Genomic DNA, 16,443 nt, shown 5'->3' on the forward strand with positions numbered 1-16,443 from the left:
TTGCCACTTGTCAGCTCAAACCTGGAGATTGTCCAGATCTTGTTGCATTTGAACATGGACTGCTCCAGTATCTGAGGAGTGGGGAATGGTGCTGAACATTGTGTAATCAGCGGGGACCATCCCCACTTCTGACCTTCTGATGGAGGGAAGGTCATTGATGAAGCAGCTGAAGATGGTTGGGTCTAGGACACTCCCCTGAGGGACTCCTGCAGATATGTCCTGGAGCTGAGATGACTGACCCTCCAACAACCACAACCATCTTCCTCTGTGCCAGGTATGACTCTAACCAGCGGAGAGTTTGCTCTTGGTTCCCACGGATTCCAGTTTTGCCAGGGCTCCGTGATGCCACACTCGGTCAAATGCCGCCTTGATGTCAGGGACTGTCCCTCTCACCTCCCCTCTGGAATTCAGCTCTTTTGTCCATGTTTGACCCAAGGCTGCAATATAGTCAAAGGCTGAGTGGCCCTGGGGGAACCCAAACTGGGCAGTGCTGAGCAGGTTATTGCTGAGTAGGTGCTGCTTAATAGTTCTGTTGATGACCTTCCATCACTTTACTGATGACCGAGAGGAGACTGATGGGGCAGGAATTGATCAGGTTGGATTTATTCTGCTTTTTATACATGGGACATAACTGGGCAATTGTCCACATCATCAGGTGGATACTGCCCTGGAACAGCTTGTTCTAGAGCACAAGCCTTCAGTACTATTGCTGGAATGTTGTCAGGGCCCATAGCCTTTGCAGTATCCAGTGTCTGCAACAGTTACTTGGTATCATGTGGAGTGAATCGAATTAGCTATTGAGGGAGTGCAGCGTAGGTTTACGAGGTCAATTCCTGGAATGGCGGGACTACCTTATGCTGAAAGAATGGAGCGACTGGGCTTATATACCCTTGAGTTAAGAAGACTAAGAGGGGATCTGATTGAGACATATAAGATTATTAAAGGATTGGACACTCTGGAAGCAGGAAACATGTTTTCGCTGGTGGGTGAGTCCCGAACCAGAGGACATAGCTTAAAAATACGGGGTAGACCATTTAGGACAGAGATGAGGAGAAACTTCTTCACCCAGAGAGTGGTGACTGTGTGGAATGCTCTGCCCCAGAGGGCAGTGGAGGCCCAGTCTCTGGATTCATTTAAGAAAGAGTTGGATAGAGCTCTCAAGGATAGTGGAATCAAGGGTTATGGAGAAAAGGCAGGAACAGGATACTGATTAAGGATGATCAGCCATGATCATATTGAATGGTGGTGCAGGCTCGAAGGGCAGAATGGCCTACTCCTGCACCTATTGTCTATTGGCTGAAGACTGGCATCTGTAATGCTGGGGACCACTGGAGAAGACCAGAGAAGACCGAGATGAATCATCTGCTCAGCACTTCTGACTGAAGATTGTTGCCAATGCTTCAGCATTATCTTTTGCACTGGATGTGCTGGGCTCTTCCTTCATAGAGACAGGGATATGCATGGAGCCTCCTCCTCCTCCAGTGAGTTGTTTTATTCCCTGGAATGGGAGGTTATCTTCTGAAGAAAGATTGAAGGGGTTAGTCCTGTAACCATTGGGTTTTAGAGAAATGAGAGATGATCTTATTGATGCATAACAGAAAATGGGGGAGATACTAAACGAGTATTTACTGTGGAAAAGGATATGGAAGATATAGACTGTAGGGAAGTAGATGGTGACATCTTGCAGAATGTCCATATTACAGAGGAGGAAGTGCTGGATGGCTTAGAACGCATAAAGGTGGATAAATCCCCAGGACCTGATCAGGTGTGCCCTAGAACTCTGTGATAAGCTAGAGAAGTGATTGCTGGGCCTCTTACTGAGATATTTGTATCATCGATAGTCACAGGTGAGGTGCCGGAAGACTGGAGATTGGCAAACGTGGTGCCACTGTTTAGGAAGGGTGGTAAGGATAAGCCAGGGAACTACCTACCAGTGAGCCTGACCTCAGTGGTGGGAAAGATGTTGGAGGGAATCCTGAGGGACAGGATGTGCATGAATTTGGAAAGGCAAGGACTGATTAGGGATAGTCAACATGGCTTTGTGCGTGGGAAATCATGTCTCACAAACTTGATTGAGTTTTTTTGAAAAAGTAACAAAGCGCACCATTTCTGCACTGACTCTGAGCATTTTAATTTTGTGCATTCTCCTGCTTTTCCCCATAACCCCATTAGTTTCTATTTCAATAATCATCTAATTCCCACTTTAATCCCTGAATTGAATCTGCTGCCACTCCATTTCCAGGCAGTGATATCCATCCCCTAATTACTCGCTACGTGAAATAATTGTTTTCTCACCTTGCATTTACTTCTTTTGCAAAACATTTTAAATCTGTCCCCTTGATTCTCAACCATTTCATTGGAGGGAACAGCTTCTCTCTTTCTACTCTATCCAGCCTGCTCATGATTTTGACAATATCCATCAAATCTCCTCTCAGCCTTCTTCTCTACAATCCATCCTCATCACTGAAGTTTCTCGTTTCTGAACCATTCCCATAAAATGGCGTCTGCACACTCTCCAATATGGAGTTGAGTTCGCTATTAACTCAAGCTGTGGTCCTATAGAATAGTGGAAGAGGTCCCAGGGTGGAATGGTCTGTTACTGCTCCAGAATTCGATTTTCCTGATCCAGGAGCCTTGACTCACCCCGAACAATAACCCCTCCTCTAGCCCAACCCAAATTAACATTTGTCGTATTTAAAGATTATTCAACTGGATGAGCATCAGTAATTGCTCCCATTCAGTGTGAAATCTGGAGGGGTGGGTGTTGAGTGTGATGTGAAGTCATTATCAGCAACACTGAGGCTATTTTTTTGCAAAATTACTGACTCCACCTCTTACCACCAGGGAGATGGAGAAGAGGAAATAGGGGAGGAATTGGAAAAATTGAAAGGAAGAAATTTTCAGGGCATTGGGATTGAGATAGGACAGTGGGATTGGTCTGATCAATCTTTCAGAGACTTTTCATGGGTATGATGGGCTGAATTGTCTCTTTCTGTGCTTGGGGTTCTGTGTTTTCACAAATACATGCACTCTTCCCTCACTCACTGTTTCCTGTGAGATTTATTCAGAGGAGCCATCAAGCAGATACTCACAGCTGGGATTGATGTCTCCATAGAGCAATGGCAAAAGAGGGGAGTGCAGGGGGTGTTGGGTATAACGTAGGATTGGGTTCCTTCTGTAAATCTGGTCCACAATCTCCACATTTACACTGTTCTCCTGAAAGATAAAAGGAAATAGACTGAGGTCAATATCAAAACCGGACTGCAGCATAGAGTCATCACTTCCCAAAATCTCTTCACATTTTCAATCAAACCCTAACCAAGCCCCACCTTGAACACACAATAATGAGGGGGGTATTGCCTACATAAAACTGATCCCCAAAAACCAAGCTGGACCTGGCCATTAGACAGGGCCATTTCAGACTAGAATGGGAACTGGACAAGCAGAGTGTGGAAATGAACACACACATTCGGACTCACACACAGACACACAAGAGAATTCAAGTACCATAGCAGGGATGTCTTGCTGCAATTATACTGGGCCTTGGTGAGACCGTACCTGGAGTATTGTGTGCAGTTTTGATCTCCTTATCTGAGGAAAGATGTTCTGGCGATGGTGGGAGTGCAGTGAATGCTGACCCAACTGATTCCTGGGATGGCAGGACTAACGTGTGGAGACAGACTGTATCAGTAAGGACTATATTCACTTTAGGAGAATGAAGGGTGGATCTCGTATAAATCTATAAAACTCTAACATGATCAGGAAGGAAGTTGACCAGAACCAGGGGTCACAGTCTAAGGATACATGATAGGCCATTTCAGACTGTGATGAGGAAAGATGTCTTCTCCCAGAGAGTGGGGAGCCCATGGAATTCTTTGCCACAGAAAGTGGTTGGTACAGTTCTTGGGGCTAAAGAGATCAAAGGGCATGAGGAGGAAGTAGGAACCGGGGCCTGAGTTGGATAATCGGCTATGAGTATATTGAATTGTCAAGCAGGATCAAAGGGCTGAATGGCCTACTCCTGCTCTCTCTGTGTTTAATGTCCATTGACTGTCCTTACCTTGATGTCACGAATCAGCTGCTGCGTTGGGGTTTCTATGGGAACTTTGCTGTCAATGACGTTCTGAATGGCACTCGCCCAGCGTGTGGCCTCATTCAGTAACTTGGTGTAAAGCCGATAGGAGTGTTTCCTTCCGTGAACCACAAAGTGCCAGTAACCTAGAGGCAGCAAAGGGTCAAATCAGACCAACACAGTTAGCTCAGGCATACGGTCACTGATGGGAAGAAACACCAAATAATCTATCACTAAATTAAACATCAAAACTCTGGGAGTAATGTTCCCGCTCACTGATACTCCAGGAATAATGCTCCCAGTCATGAATACTCCGGGAGTAATGCTCCTGCACACTGATATTCTGGGAGTAATGTTCCCACTCACCAATACTCCAGGAGTAATGTTCCCGCACACTGATACTCTGGGAGGAATGCTCCCACTGACCGATACTCCAGAAGTAATCTTCCCACTCACCGACACTCCAGGGTGTAATGCTCTCGCTCACCGACACTCCAGGAGTAACGATCCTAGACACTGGGAATAACATGCCTTTTTTACTGGTATTCTAGGAGTAACTTTCCTGGATACTGATAGGAGGAAGTTGAGTGTGTGGTGCTGGAAAAGCACAACAGATCAGGCAGCATCCAAGGAGCAGACCTCATTCTTGATGAAGAGCTCCAGCCTGAAACGTCGATTTTCCTGCTCATCGGATGCTGCCTGACCTGCTGTGCTTTTCCAGCAACACACTCAACTCTGATCTCCAGCATCTGCATTTCTCACTTTCTCCTAACTGATAATAGGAAGTAGACTGATATCAAGGAGTTACACTCATTGAACAGAGACAGTCGTGGACATTGATAATGGATTAAGAGGTTAGTTAGGAGAATGTTTCAGTAATCATACTCTCTCAGCACCTGTTTCTCTGAAGGTTTTATCATCAGGTTGAATGACAGAGCAGAGACTGTTCAATACCAAGGTGCCCAACTTGGTTGAGTTTCGTTCAGCAGATTTGTAATAATCCAGTGAGTTACTGTTCAGCAAAAACCAACGTTTCTTCAGTTTCAATGACGAGGTTTTCCCACTACTCCTCATCTCTTTATGGAGCCACCCTGGAACGAGAGAACAAGAGATTCAGCACAGAGACCCAGAGTGCCCTCCAGTCCCAGAACGGAAACATCCACTACACAGACACTGAATCTCCACAATTAGAACCCTTGCCACAGGGACCCAACAGATAAAGATCCCTCACAAGAAGCTCCTGCATCCACTGCGTTCACCGTTTGTATCTGGCCAGGCAGAGAGTCCCCCTCCCCCACCCGATTGTAAGGGTCAGTACAAAGACATTCCCTCAATGGGGCATTCATCTACTCCCTTCCCCCATGCAAGGGCATATCCAGACAGAGATCTTTCCCCACAGAAACACTCATCTTAAAAGGCCTCGATAGCATGGCCAAATAATCTTCCATACAACTGACCCGGCTGCACCTGTGCCCCCACCCTCCACTACTCAGTTTAAAGCTCGATCCTCGTTCTCCAGGTCTCTGGTCTCAGTATGATTCAGGTGGGACACATCCCATTGGGACAGCTCCTTCCTTCCCCAGTGCTGGGGCCAATCCCCCACGAGTTTGAAACTGTTTCTCCCTCATCAATCCTTGAGACACATGTTTACCTCTTGAATCTTATTGACCCTGTGCCAACTTGCTCATGGCTCAGATAGTGATCCACAGATGATCACCTTTTTGGTCCTGTTTTCTAATTTAGCCTCTAGCTGCTCATATTCCCTCAGCAGAATCATAAAATCTGTACAGTGTGGAAACAGGCCCTTCAGCCCAACAAGTCCACATCGACCCAATGAAGAGTAACCCACCCAGACCCATTTCCCTATCCTATTATCCTAGATTTACCCCTGGCTAATGCACCTAGCCTACACATCCCTGAACACTGTGAGCAGTTTAGCATGGCCAATCCACCGTGACCTGCACATCTTTGGAGTGTGGGAGGAAAACGGAGCACCTGAAGGAAACCCACGCAGACACAGGGAGAATGTGCAAACTCCACACAGACAGTCGCCAGAGGCTGGAATCGAACCTGGGTTCCTGGCACTGTGAGGCTAACCAGAGCAGTGCTAACCACTGAGCCACCGTGTTGTCCCATATTGTTGGTACCTACATGGACCAAGATAATTGGATTTTTCCCCTCTCACTCCAAGTTCTCTGCAGCCCAGATGAGAGAACCTGAACCAGGCACCAGGCAGGCAATACAGCCTTTGGGACTGTCAATCCTATCCAAGGAGTACAGTGTCTATTCCCTGACTATACCATCCCCAATTACAACTACACTTCTCTCCTCTCCTCCTCTTGAATGGCTCTCTGTAGCACTGTGCTCATCCTCTCTATATTCCCCACTCACATCCCCACAGGGAGCAAACAAGTGTAACAAAGTACAAGGTGGCATTCTCCAGAACAGTGTACAATCAACAGATCAGGACCTCCAAAGTGTTCAGTGTTCAGTATTAGTCATTTAAAATCTGTTTCTACTATTTGTGTAATTATTGTACTGGCAACACATGGTTATATCTAACCATGTATATCTGTAAAGGTCAGTTTTCATTCTTTGAAATAGAGGTGTATTATGGTCAGTATGCCTTAAAGGGACGTGCATAATAATAACTGCAGTATTGTAACGTGTTCAAGAAAATTTTATTTATCAATATGAAGATAATAGAGGTGGAGCAAAACTTGATCTTCTCTTGGGAAATAAGGCAAGTGACTGAAGTATAAGTGGGGGAGCACTTTAGGACCAATGACCATTATTATATTAATCTTAAAATAGTAATGGAAAAGGATTTTGTATGAAAGTTAAAGTCCTTAATTTGAGTAAGGCAAATTTTGACAGTATGAGACATGAACTTTCAAACATTAACTGGAATATACTGTTCACAGGTTAAAAAGTCAACTGACAAGTCGGAGGCTTCCAAAAGTGTTCATAGGAGGTGTTATCAATTCTCGAAGGTGTGAAAGTAGATAAGTCCCCTGGGCTGGATGGGATTTATCCAAGGATTTTCTGGGAAACTAGGGAGGAGATGGCAGAGCCTTTTGGCTTTGATCTTTGAGTTGTCATTATCTACAGGTTTTGTACAAGAGGACTGGAAGATTGAAAACTGGGGTGGCACAGTTGCTCAGTGGTTAGCACTGTTGTCTCACATTGCCAGGGACCCAGGTTCAGTTCCCACCTCGGGTGACTGTCTGTGTGGAGTTTGCACATTCTCCCCGTGTCTGCGTGGGTTTCCTCCAGGTGCTCCGGTTTCCTCCCACAGTCCAAAGATGTGCAGGTCAGGTGGAGTGGCCATGCTAAATTGCCAATAGTGTTAGCTGCATTAGTCAGGGGTAAATATAGGGAATGGGTCTGGGTGGAGTTACTCTTCAGAGGATCAGTGTGGACTTGTTGGGCAAAGGGCCTGTTTCCACACTGTAGATAATCTCATCAAATTTAAAAGAAATTTTATGCCCTTGTTCAAGAAGAGTACTAGAGAAGACCCAGGTAATTATAGATCAATGAGTCTTATGTCTGTTGTAGGAAAAGCTTTGGAAAGGATTATGAGAGATAAGATTGATAATCTTCCAGCAAACAACACTTTGATTTCAGATAGTCAACATGGTTTTCTCAAGGACAGGTCATGTCTCACAAATCTCACTGAGTTTTTTGAGAAGGTGACCAAGCATGTCCTACCAAGGGTAGGGCAGTTGACGTGGTGTACATGGACTTCAGTAAAGCCTTTGATAAGGTTCCACATGGTAGGCTGATGGAGAAAATGCAGAGGTATGGAATTGAGCGTGATTTAGCAGTTTGGATCAGAAACTGGCTTTCTGAAAGAAGGCAGCGAGTGGTGGTTGATGGAAAATATTCAGCCTGGAGTCTGGTTACTAGTGGTGTGCCACAAGGATCTGTTTTGGGACCACTGCTGTTTGTCATTTTTATAAATTACTTGGACGCAGGCATAGGTGGGCGGATTAGTAAATTTGCAGATGACACTAAAGTCGGTGGAGTAGTGGACAGTTTGGAAGAATGTTACAGGTTGCAGGGGGACTTGGATAAACTGCAGAATTGGGCTCAGAGGTGGCAAATAGAGTTCAATGCACCTAAATGTGAGGTGATGCACTTTGGGAAGAATAACAGGAAGGCAGAGTACTGGGTCAATGGAAAACTTGTTGGTAGTGTGGATGTGCAGAGGGATCTTGGAGTCCATGTACATAGATCCCTGAAAAGTTGCCACCCAGGTGGACAGTGCTGTCAAGAAGGCATATGGTGTGTTAGGTTTCATTGGTAGAGGGATTGAGTTCTGGAGCCGCAATATCATGCTGCAACTATACAAAACGCTGGTGCGGCCACACTTGGAATATTGTGTACGGTTTTGGTTGCCATATTTCGGGAAGGATGTGGAAACATTGGAAAAGGTGCAGAGGAGATTTATCAGGGTATTGCCTGGTCTTGACACAAGGTTTTATGAGGAAAGGCTGAGGGATTTGGGTCTGTTCTCATTGGAGAGAAGAAGGCTCAGAGGAGATTTGATAGAGACATACAAGATGATCAGAGGATTAGATAGGGTAGACAGTGAAAGTCTTTTTCCTAGGATGATGACGTCAGCTTGTACGAGGGGGCATAACTACAAATTATGGGGTGATAGATTTAAGACAGATGTCAGAGGCAGGTTCTTTACTCAGAGAGTGGTAAGGGTGTGGAATGTCCTACCTCCCAATGTAGTCAACTCAGCCACATTAGGGAGATTTAAATAATCTTTGGATAAGCACATGGATGATGATGGGATAGTGTAGGGGGATGGGCTTAGATTAGTTCACAGGTCGGTGCAACATTGAGGGCCGAAGGGCCTGTTCTGCTCTGTATTGTTCTATATACTATTGGCATTATGTTCCTGTTAGAGTGAAGGATAAGGCTGGTAGGAATAGAGAACAATCGATGAATAAAGTTTTTTTTTAGTTTTTCAGTTGTCTCATTGGGAATTTGGAATACTAAGATCGGCGGTTAGGGCAGTTGAATGTTCCTCCTGCAGAATGTGGGAGGCAAGGGTCACCGCTAGTGTCCTTGCTGACTTCATCTGCAGGTACTGTACCCAACTCCAGCTCCTCAAAAACCACATTAGGGAACTAGAGCTGGAGCTAGATGAGGTTTGGATCATTCAGGAGGCGGAGGCGGTTATTGAGAGGAGTTACAGAGAGGTATTTACCCCACAGCCACGTGAAGAAGGTAGATGGTTTACTGTCAGGGGTGGGAAAGGGAACTGACAGGCAGTGCAGGGATCTCCTGTGGCCATTCCCCTCAACAACGAGTACACTGTTTTGGATACTGTCGGGAGGGACAACTTACCAGGAACAAGCAATAGGGCACAGATCTCTGGTACAGAGCCTGTCCCTGCTGCCCAGAGGGGAAGGGGGAAGAGGAGCAGAGCAGTTGTCATTGGGGACTCCATAGTTAGGGGGACAGATAGGAGGTTCTGTGGGAACGAGAGAGGCTCACAGTTGATGTGTTGTCTTCCAGATGCCCAGATTTGTGATGTCTTTGAACATCTTTTCGGGATCCTTGAGGGAGAGGGGGAGCAACTCCAAGTCGTGGTCCACATAGGGACCAATGACATAGGGAGGAAGAGAGATGGGGATTTAAAGCAGGAATTGAGGGAGCTAGGGTGGAAGCTTAGTGCTAGAACAAACAGAGTTGTTATCTCTAGTTTGTTGCCTGTGCCACGTGTTAGCAAGGCAGAGAGAGGAGTTGAACACATGGCTACAGGAATGGTGCAGGTTGGAGGGTTTTGGATTCTTGGATAATTGGGGTGCTTTCTGGGGTATGTGGGACCTCTACAAACAGGATCGTCTGCACCTGGACCAGAGGGGCACCAATATCCTGGCAGAGGAAATTTGCTAATGCTTTTCAGGCAGGTTTAAACTAATGCAGCAGGAGGATGGGAACCTAAATTGTAGTTCATGTATATACATGGATGAGTGTAGTGAAGTCAGAACTAACATTTCAAGATTGCATGAGTGCACTGGCAGGCAGGAAGTTGGCTTGAAGTGTGTTTACTTCAACACCAGGAGCATCTGGAATAAGGTGGGTGAACTTGCAGCATGGGTTAGTACCTGGGACTGCAATGTAATGGCCATTTCAGAGATATGGGTAGAAGAGGGACTGGAATGGTTGGTGCAGTTTCCAGGATTTCGATGTTTCAGTAAGAACAGACAAAATGGTAAAAGAGGGGAGGGGGTGTGGTATTGTTAGTCAAGGACAGTATTACAGTGGCAGAAAGAAAGTTTGAGGACTCATCAACTGAGGTAGTATGGGCTGAGGTTAGAAACAGGAAAGGAGAGGTCACCCTGTTTGGAGCTTTCTATAGGCCTCTGAATAGTTCCAGGGATGTAGAGGAAAGGATCGCAAAGATGATTCTCGATAGGAGTGAGAGAGACAGGGTAGTTGTTATGGGGGACTTTAACTTTCCAAATATTGACTGGGAATACAAAAGTTCGAGTACTTTAGATGGGTCAGTTTTTGTCCAATGCATGCAGGAATGTTTCCTGACACAGTATGTAGACAGGCCAACAAGGATCGATGACACATTGGATTTGGTACTGGGTAATGAACCCGGCCAGGTGTTAGATTTGGAGGCAGGTGAGCACTTTGCTGATAGTGACCACAATTCGGTTATGTTTACTTTAGTGAGGGAAAGGGATAGGTATACACTGCAGGGCAAGAATTATAGCTGGGTAAAAGGCAATTATGATGTGATTAGTCAAGATTTAGGATACATAAGACGGGGAAGGAAACTGCAGGGGATGGACACATTTGAAATGTGGAGCTTATTCAAGGAACAGCTACTGTGTGTCCTTGATAAGTATGTACCTGTCAGGCAGGGAGGAAGTGGTTGAGCGAGGGAGCCGTGGTTTACTAAAGAAATTGAATCTCTTGTAAAGAGGAAGAAGAAGGTTTATGTTAGAATGAGATGTGAAGGCTCAGTTAGGGTGCTTGAGAGTTACAGGTTAGTCAGGAAGAACCTAAAGTGAGAGCTAACAAGAGCCAGGAGGGGACATGAAAAATTGTTGATGGATAGGATCAAGAAAAACCCTAAGGATTTCTATAGGTATATCAGGAATAAAAGAATGACGAGAGTAAGGTTAGGCCAATCAAGGACAGTAGGGGGAAGTTGTGCATGGGGTCCAAGGATGAATATGAATATTTTTCATCAATATTCACACTGGAAAAAGACAATGTTGTCCAAGAGAAGGAGGTGTTCGCAATTCTGGAAAGTGTGAAAATAGATACATCCCCTGGGCTAGATGGGATTTATCCTAGGATTCTCTGGGAAGCCAGGGAGGAGATTGCAGAGCCTTTGGCTTTGATCTTTATGTCGTGATTGTCCACACGAATAGTGCCAGAAGACTGGACGATAGTAAATGTTGTCCCCTTATTCAAGAAGGGGAGTAGACACAACCCTGGTACTTATAGACCAATGAGCTTTACTTCGATTGTGGATAAAGTGTTGGAACAGGTTATAAGAGATAGGATTTATAATCATCAAGAAAGGAATAATTTGATTAGGGATAGTCAACACGGTTTTGTGAAGGGTAGGTCATGCCTCGCTAACCTGATTGAGTTCTTTGAGAAGGTGACCAAACAGGTGGATGAGGGTAAAGCGGTTGATGTGGTATTTATGGATTTCAGTAAGGTGTTTAATAAGGTTCTCCAAGGTAGGCTATTGCACAAAATATGGAGGAATGGGATTGAGGGTAATTTAGCGGTTTTGATCAGAAATTGGCGAGCTGAAAAAAGACAGAGGGTGGTGGTTGATGGGAAATGTTCATCCTGGAATTCAATTACTAGTGGTGTACTGCAAGGATCTGTTTTGGGGCCACTGCTGTTTGTCATTTTTATAAATGGCTTGGATGAATGAGTAGAAGGATGGGTTAGTAAATTTGCGAATGACACTTAAGATCGGTGGAGTTATAGATAGAAATGAAGGATATTGCAGGTTACAGAGGGACATAGATAAGGTGCAGAGCTGGGCTGAGAGGTGGCAAATGGAGTTTAATGCAGAAAAGTGTGAGGTGATTCACTTTGGAAGGAGCAACAGGAATGCAAAGTACTGGGCTAATGGTAAGATTCTTGGTAGTCTAGATGAGCAGAGATATCTCGGTGTCCAGTACACAGATCCTTGAGAGTTGCTACCCAGGTTGACAGGGTTATTAAGAAGACATATGGTGTGTTCGCTTTTATTGGTAGAAGGATTGAGTTTTGGACCATGAGGTCATGTTGCAGCTGTACAAAACTCTGGTGCAGCCGCACTCGGAATACTGCGTACAGTTCTGGTCACCGCATTATAGGAAGGATGTGGAAGCTTTGGAAATGGTGCAGAGGAGATTTTCTCGGATGTTGCCTGATATGGAGGGAAGGTCTTATGAGGAAAGGCTGAGGGAGTTGAAGCTGTTTTCGTGAGAGAGAAGAAGGTTGAGAGGTGACTTAATAGAGACACATAAGGCAATCAGAGGGTTAGATAGGGTGGATAGGGAGAGCCTTTTTCCTCGGATGGTGATGACTAGCACGAGGGGACATAGCTTTAAATTGAGGGGTGATAGATATAGGACAGATGTCTGAGGTAGTCTCTTTAGTCAGAGTAGTAGGGGTGTGGAACGCACTGCCTGCACAGTAGTAGACTTGCCAACTTTGGATCATTTAAATGGTCAGTGGATCGACATATGGATGAAAATGGCATAGTGTAGGTTTGATGGGCTTCGGATTGGTTTCACTGGTTGGCATAACATCGAGGGCCAAAGGGGCTGTACTGTGCTGTAATGTTCTATGTTCAACATTGATGTTCTGGAAGCAGACTCCTCTGATGGAATATAATAGCTTAATATTACCCCAGACACTTGTATGTCTGAAGAATGTAAAGTTAGTACATAATAGTTAATTGTCATAAAGATCTATTATATTCTTCAATTTCATGATGTGCACACCCAGTCTCTTACATTACCAAATATAACATTAGCATGGCTGTTTAAACTTAACAAAATCAGTGACAGCTATCCATTTTTTAGTTCTCAGATTACCTTGACCAATCAGAATCAAATGTCTTTAATTAAAATTTAAACAAAGCCTGACAGAGAACTGTCCATCATTATTAACTGCAGCACTTTTATTTTAACAATATCAATCAAAGTGAAATTGCCAATAAATCAGCATTGTCCACCTCATTCAGTACAAACTGAAAACTAACATGTAGGTGTAACAAGCTATTAGAAAAGCTAATGGAATGTTAACATTTATTACTGGAGGATTTGAATACTGGGGTGGTGAAGTCTTGCTTCAGTTGTAAAGGAACTTGGTTAGATTGCTCCTGGAGTAGTGTGTGCAGTTCTGTCTCCTTATCTCTCGAGAGATATTATTGCCATAGGTTCAGCAAACATGTTCCTGGGAAGCAGGACTGACCTGTCACCAGTTTGGGCAAACTGGGCCCAGTGTAGACAGCGTAGATGCAGGTAAGATGCTTGCTCTGACTGGGAGAGTCAGTAACCACAATTTAACAATAAAGGAGAAGCCATAGGGCCAAGATGAGGTGAATTTATTTTACTCACTCAGAGTTGTGAACCTTTAGAATTCTCTACCATAGAAACTTGGTATTTGAGTATGTTTAAGGTAAAGACAGAGAAATTTCTGATTCCCAGTGATGTACAACATCAGCGCCAGAGACCCGGGTTCAATTCCCGCATCAGGCAACTGTCTGTGTGGAGTTTGCACATTCTCCCTGTGTCTGCGTGGGTTTCCTCCCACAGTCCAAAAATGTGCAGGTCAGGCGAATTGGCCATGCTAAATTGCCCGTAGTGTTAGGTGAAGGGGTAAATGTAGGGTAATGGTTCTGGGTGAGTGATCTTCAGAGGGTTGGTGTGGACTTGTTGGGCCAAAGAGCCTGTTTCCACACTGAGTAATCTAAAACAAAATCATGACGGTGGAGTGCAGTGGGTAAAAGGCAGTAAACTGTTTCTTCAGCCATGATAATGTTAAATGGTGGAACATGGTCAATGGCCTGAATGGCCTGTTCCTATATTCTAAAATGTTGGCTTTACTCCTTAAATTAATATTTTTCTGAATTGCCCTGATAAGTGTAATACAAAATTCTGGATTAGTGGTGCTGGAAAAGCACAGCAGTTCAGGCAGCATCCGAGGAGCAGTAAAATCGACGTTTCGGGCAAAAGCCGTTCATCAGGAATACAGCTTTAACAAAATGTGCCTTTTCTAAGCAATACCCAAATTCCTTAAAACCAAAATAACTGGTGTCCTTTCAGGAGGTAAACCTGACACCTACGCTGGCCTAAACCTGACTCCAGACACACAGAAATGTGTTTGATTTTTAACTACCCTTCCAAAATAGCCTACAGGCTTCTCAGTTCAAGCGTAATTAGGGACAGTCAATAAATGCTGGCAATGACACTCACATTCGCAATGAGCCAATCTGTGTCCTGTCTGCATGGAGCTAGGAGAATCTGTGACCACATGACTCAGAGGGAACAGGAACTCTGACACCAAGGATGGGACACTGAGCAAATGGCAACAGGTAACTGTTCTACATTGGCCTGGCCTACCCACCCCCCCCCCCCCCCCCCCCCCCCACAACCCCTATTCCAGACCTGCCTGCCTCCACAAACATACACACATCAGCACCAACCCCTCACCCGACCAGTGTAGAACCAGCATCCCTGCTCCAGTCCCACTCCCTGAGCCGCATTTACCACGAACAATGAATTCTTGTCCCAGATTCATGGCCTCTCCCTTGGATTTCTGAAGCAGGGATATCCAGTGATGCATTTCTTCCGGACTGACCGAGTTACAGTGAATCACACGGGTCGCCAGGATAATGACAAAAGAATTTGGTCTGAAAATACAAAACAGATTGGAAAGTAAATATTCACCTTCTCCACATTCCCATCATGTCCTGAGAAGATGACCCTCACTAGGAAACAGATTCCAGTACAGCCCAGGGTTAGATACAGAGGAAGGCTCTCTCTACACTGTGCCCATCAAACTCTCCCAGAACAGGACGGCACTAGAGATTCAATTACAATGTGGTAAAAACAATGACTGCAGATACTGGAAACCAGATTCTGGATTAGTGGTGCTGGAAGAGCACAGCAGTTCAGGCAGCATCCAAGGAGCTTCGAAATCGACATTTCGAGCAAAAGCCCTTATTCCTAATGAAGGGCTTTTGCCCGAAACGTCGATTTCGAAGCTCCTTGGATGCTGCCTGAACTGCTGTGCTCTTCCAGCACCACTAATCCAGTATTCAATTACAATGTGTCTCCTTTTGCCCATCTCTGCACTTATAAATTATGTTCTTAAAAACAGTTAGTATGTCAAACTCCATTCTCTTCTCGGAACATGGTGACTGATGGATGCTTGATTTTCTAAATGCATTTAGGACTTTACTAAATCACTTTCTAGCCTTTTCCCTGTGATTGATGTTTGGTTTAATTTGTTTGTAGTTCTCTATTTTCTCTCTCTCGCTTTCTTCAATATTTGCTAACTTCCCATTGGCTGATTCCATTCCAGTGTCCCAGGAAATTGAGAAAGAGAAGCAGCAGTTCCACTCAGAGTTCAGGTCATTAGGGGCTGATGTGTCAGGGAGCACTTCTTCACATAAGGCAAAGGAGAAATCTGGAACCGTCTGACTCCAGAAATCTGTTAGCCCTGGAGGTCAATGCATTCTTACTGGGTAACTGGAATATGAAGAAAGGCAGGGAAATAGAGTAAAGATACAGATCAGCCTGATCGAGATAACTTGTAAAATAGCCTCCAGGGCTAACAGGCCTTCTCCTGTTCCTGTGTAATGGACTCCAAAGGCTGAATGGCCTCCTCCTTGTTTGTATACCCGGCCCAAGGGGCTAAATGGTCTCTGGTTCCTCAGCCACTCAATATTACCTGTCAGGGTTGTCAGAGGCACACACGGACTCAATCAATCCAACATCCACAGTGCCCTGCACCAAAGAAACAGAATGCAAAGTCAGATTAATCACTGTCAATGGGCACATATGCAAACTTAGTGATACTATATCGACCAATCTCAGAATTCTCAATTTTGCAGCTTTCAGATCTCTGGCTGCATATCTCAGGATCCTGCTAACGAGAGACAATCTAAGCAACGTCATATGTTAAACAGGTGTCTCCTTTCAGAATAATCCAAAATCAAATTAACACACAGGGTTAGACTTGGAGTAAAGCTATCTCTACTCCTTTAAACTATAAGTAAAGCTCCCTCTACACTGCCCCCCCATCAAACCCTCCCAGGACAGGGACAGCACAGGGTTAGATACAGAGTAAAGCTCCCTCTACACTGCCCC

At 44.9% G+C, this 16,443-nt stretch overlaps 1 protein-coding gene across 1 annotated transcript in view; it reads right to left on the reverse strand.

The window, feature by feature from the left end:
• LOC140482516 (unconventional myosin-X-like) overlaps nucleotides 1-16,443 on the reverse strand; it is a 256,377-nt gene that overhangs the window by 49,753 nt on the left and 190,181 nt on the right. The window contains exons 29-33 of the mRNA XM_072580068.1: nucleotides 16,025-16,080; nucleotides 14,839-14,981; nucleotides 4,969-5,163; nucleotides 4,061-4,218; nucleotides 3,093-3,216 (exon numbers count right to left, since the gene is read on the reverse strand). Of these exons, the coding sequence (XP_072436169.1) occupies nucleotides 3,093-3,216; nucleotides 4,061-4,218; nucleotides 4,969-5,163; nucleotides 14,839-14,981; nucleotides 16,025-16,080 (676 nt within the window). The remainder of the gene's footprint in view (nucleotides 1-3,092; nucleotides 3,217-4,060; nucleotides 4,219-4,968; nucleotides 5,164-14,838; nucleotides 14,982-16,024; nucleotides 16,081-16,443) is intronic.

This window comes from Chiloscyllium punctatum, chromosome 10 (assembly GCF_047496795.1).
Source record: "Chiloscyllium punctatum isolate Juve2018m chromosome 10, sChiPun1.3, whole genome shotgun sequence".
Classification (NCBI taxonomy): domain Eukaryota; kingdom Metazoa; phylum Chordata; class Chondrichthyes; order Orectolobiformes; family Hemiscylliidae; genus Chiloscyllium; species Chiloscyllium punctatum.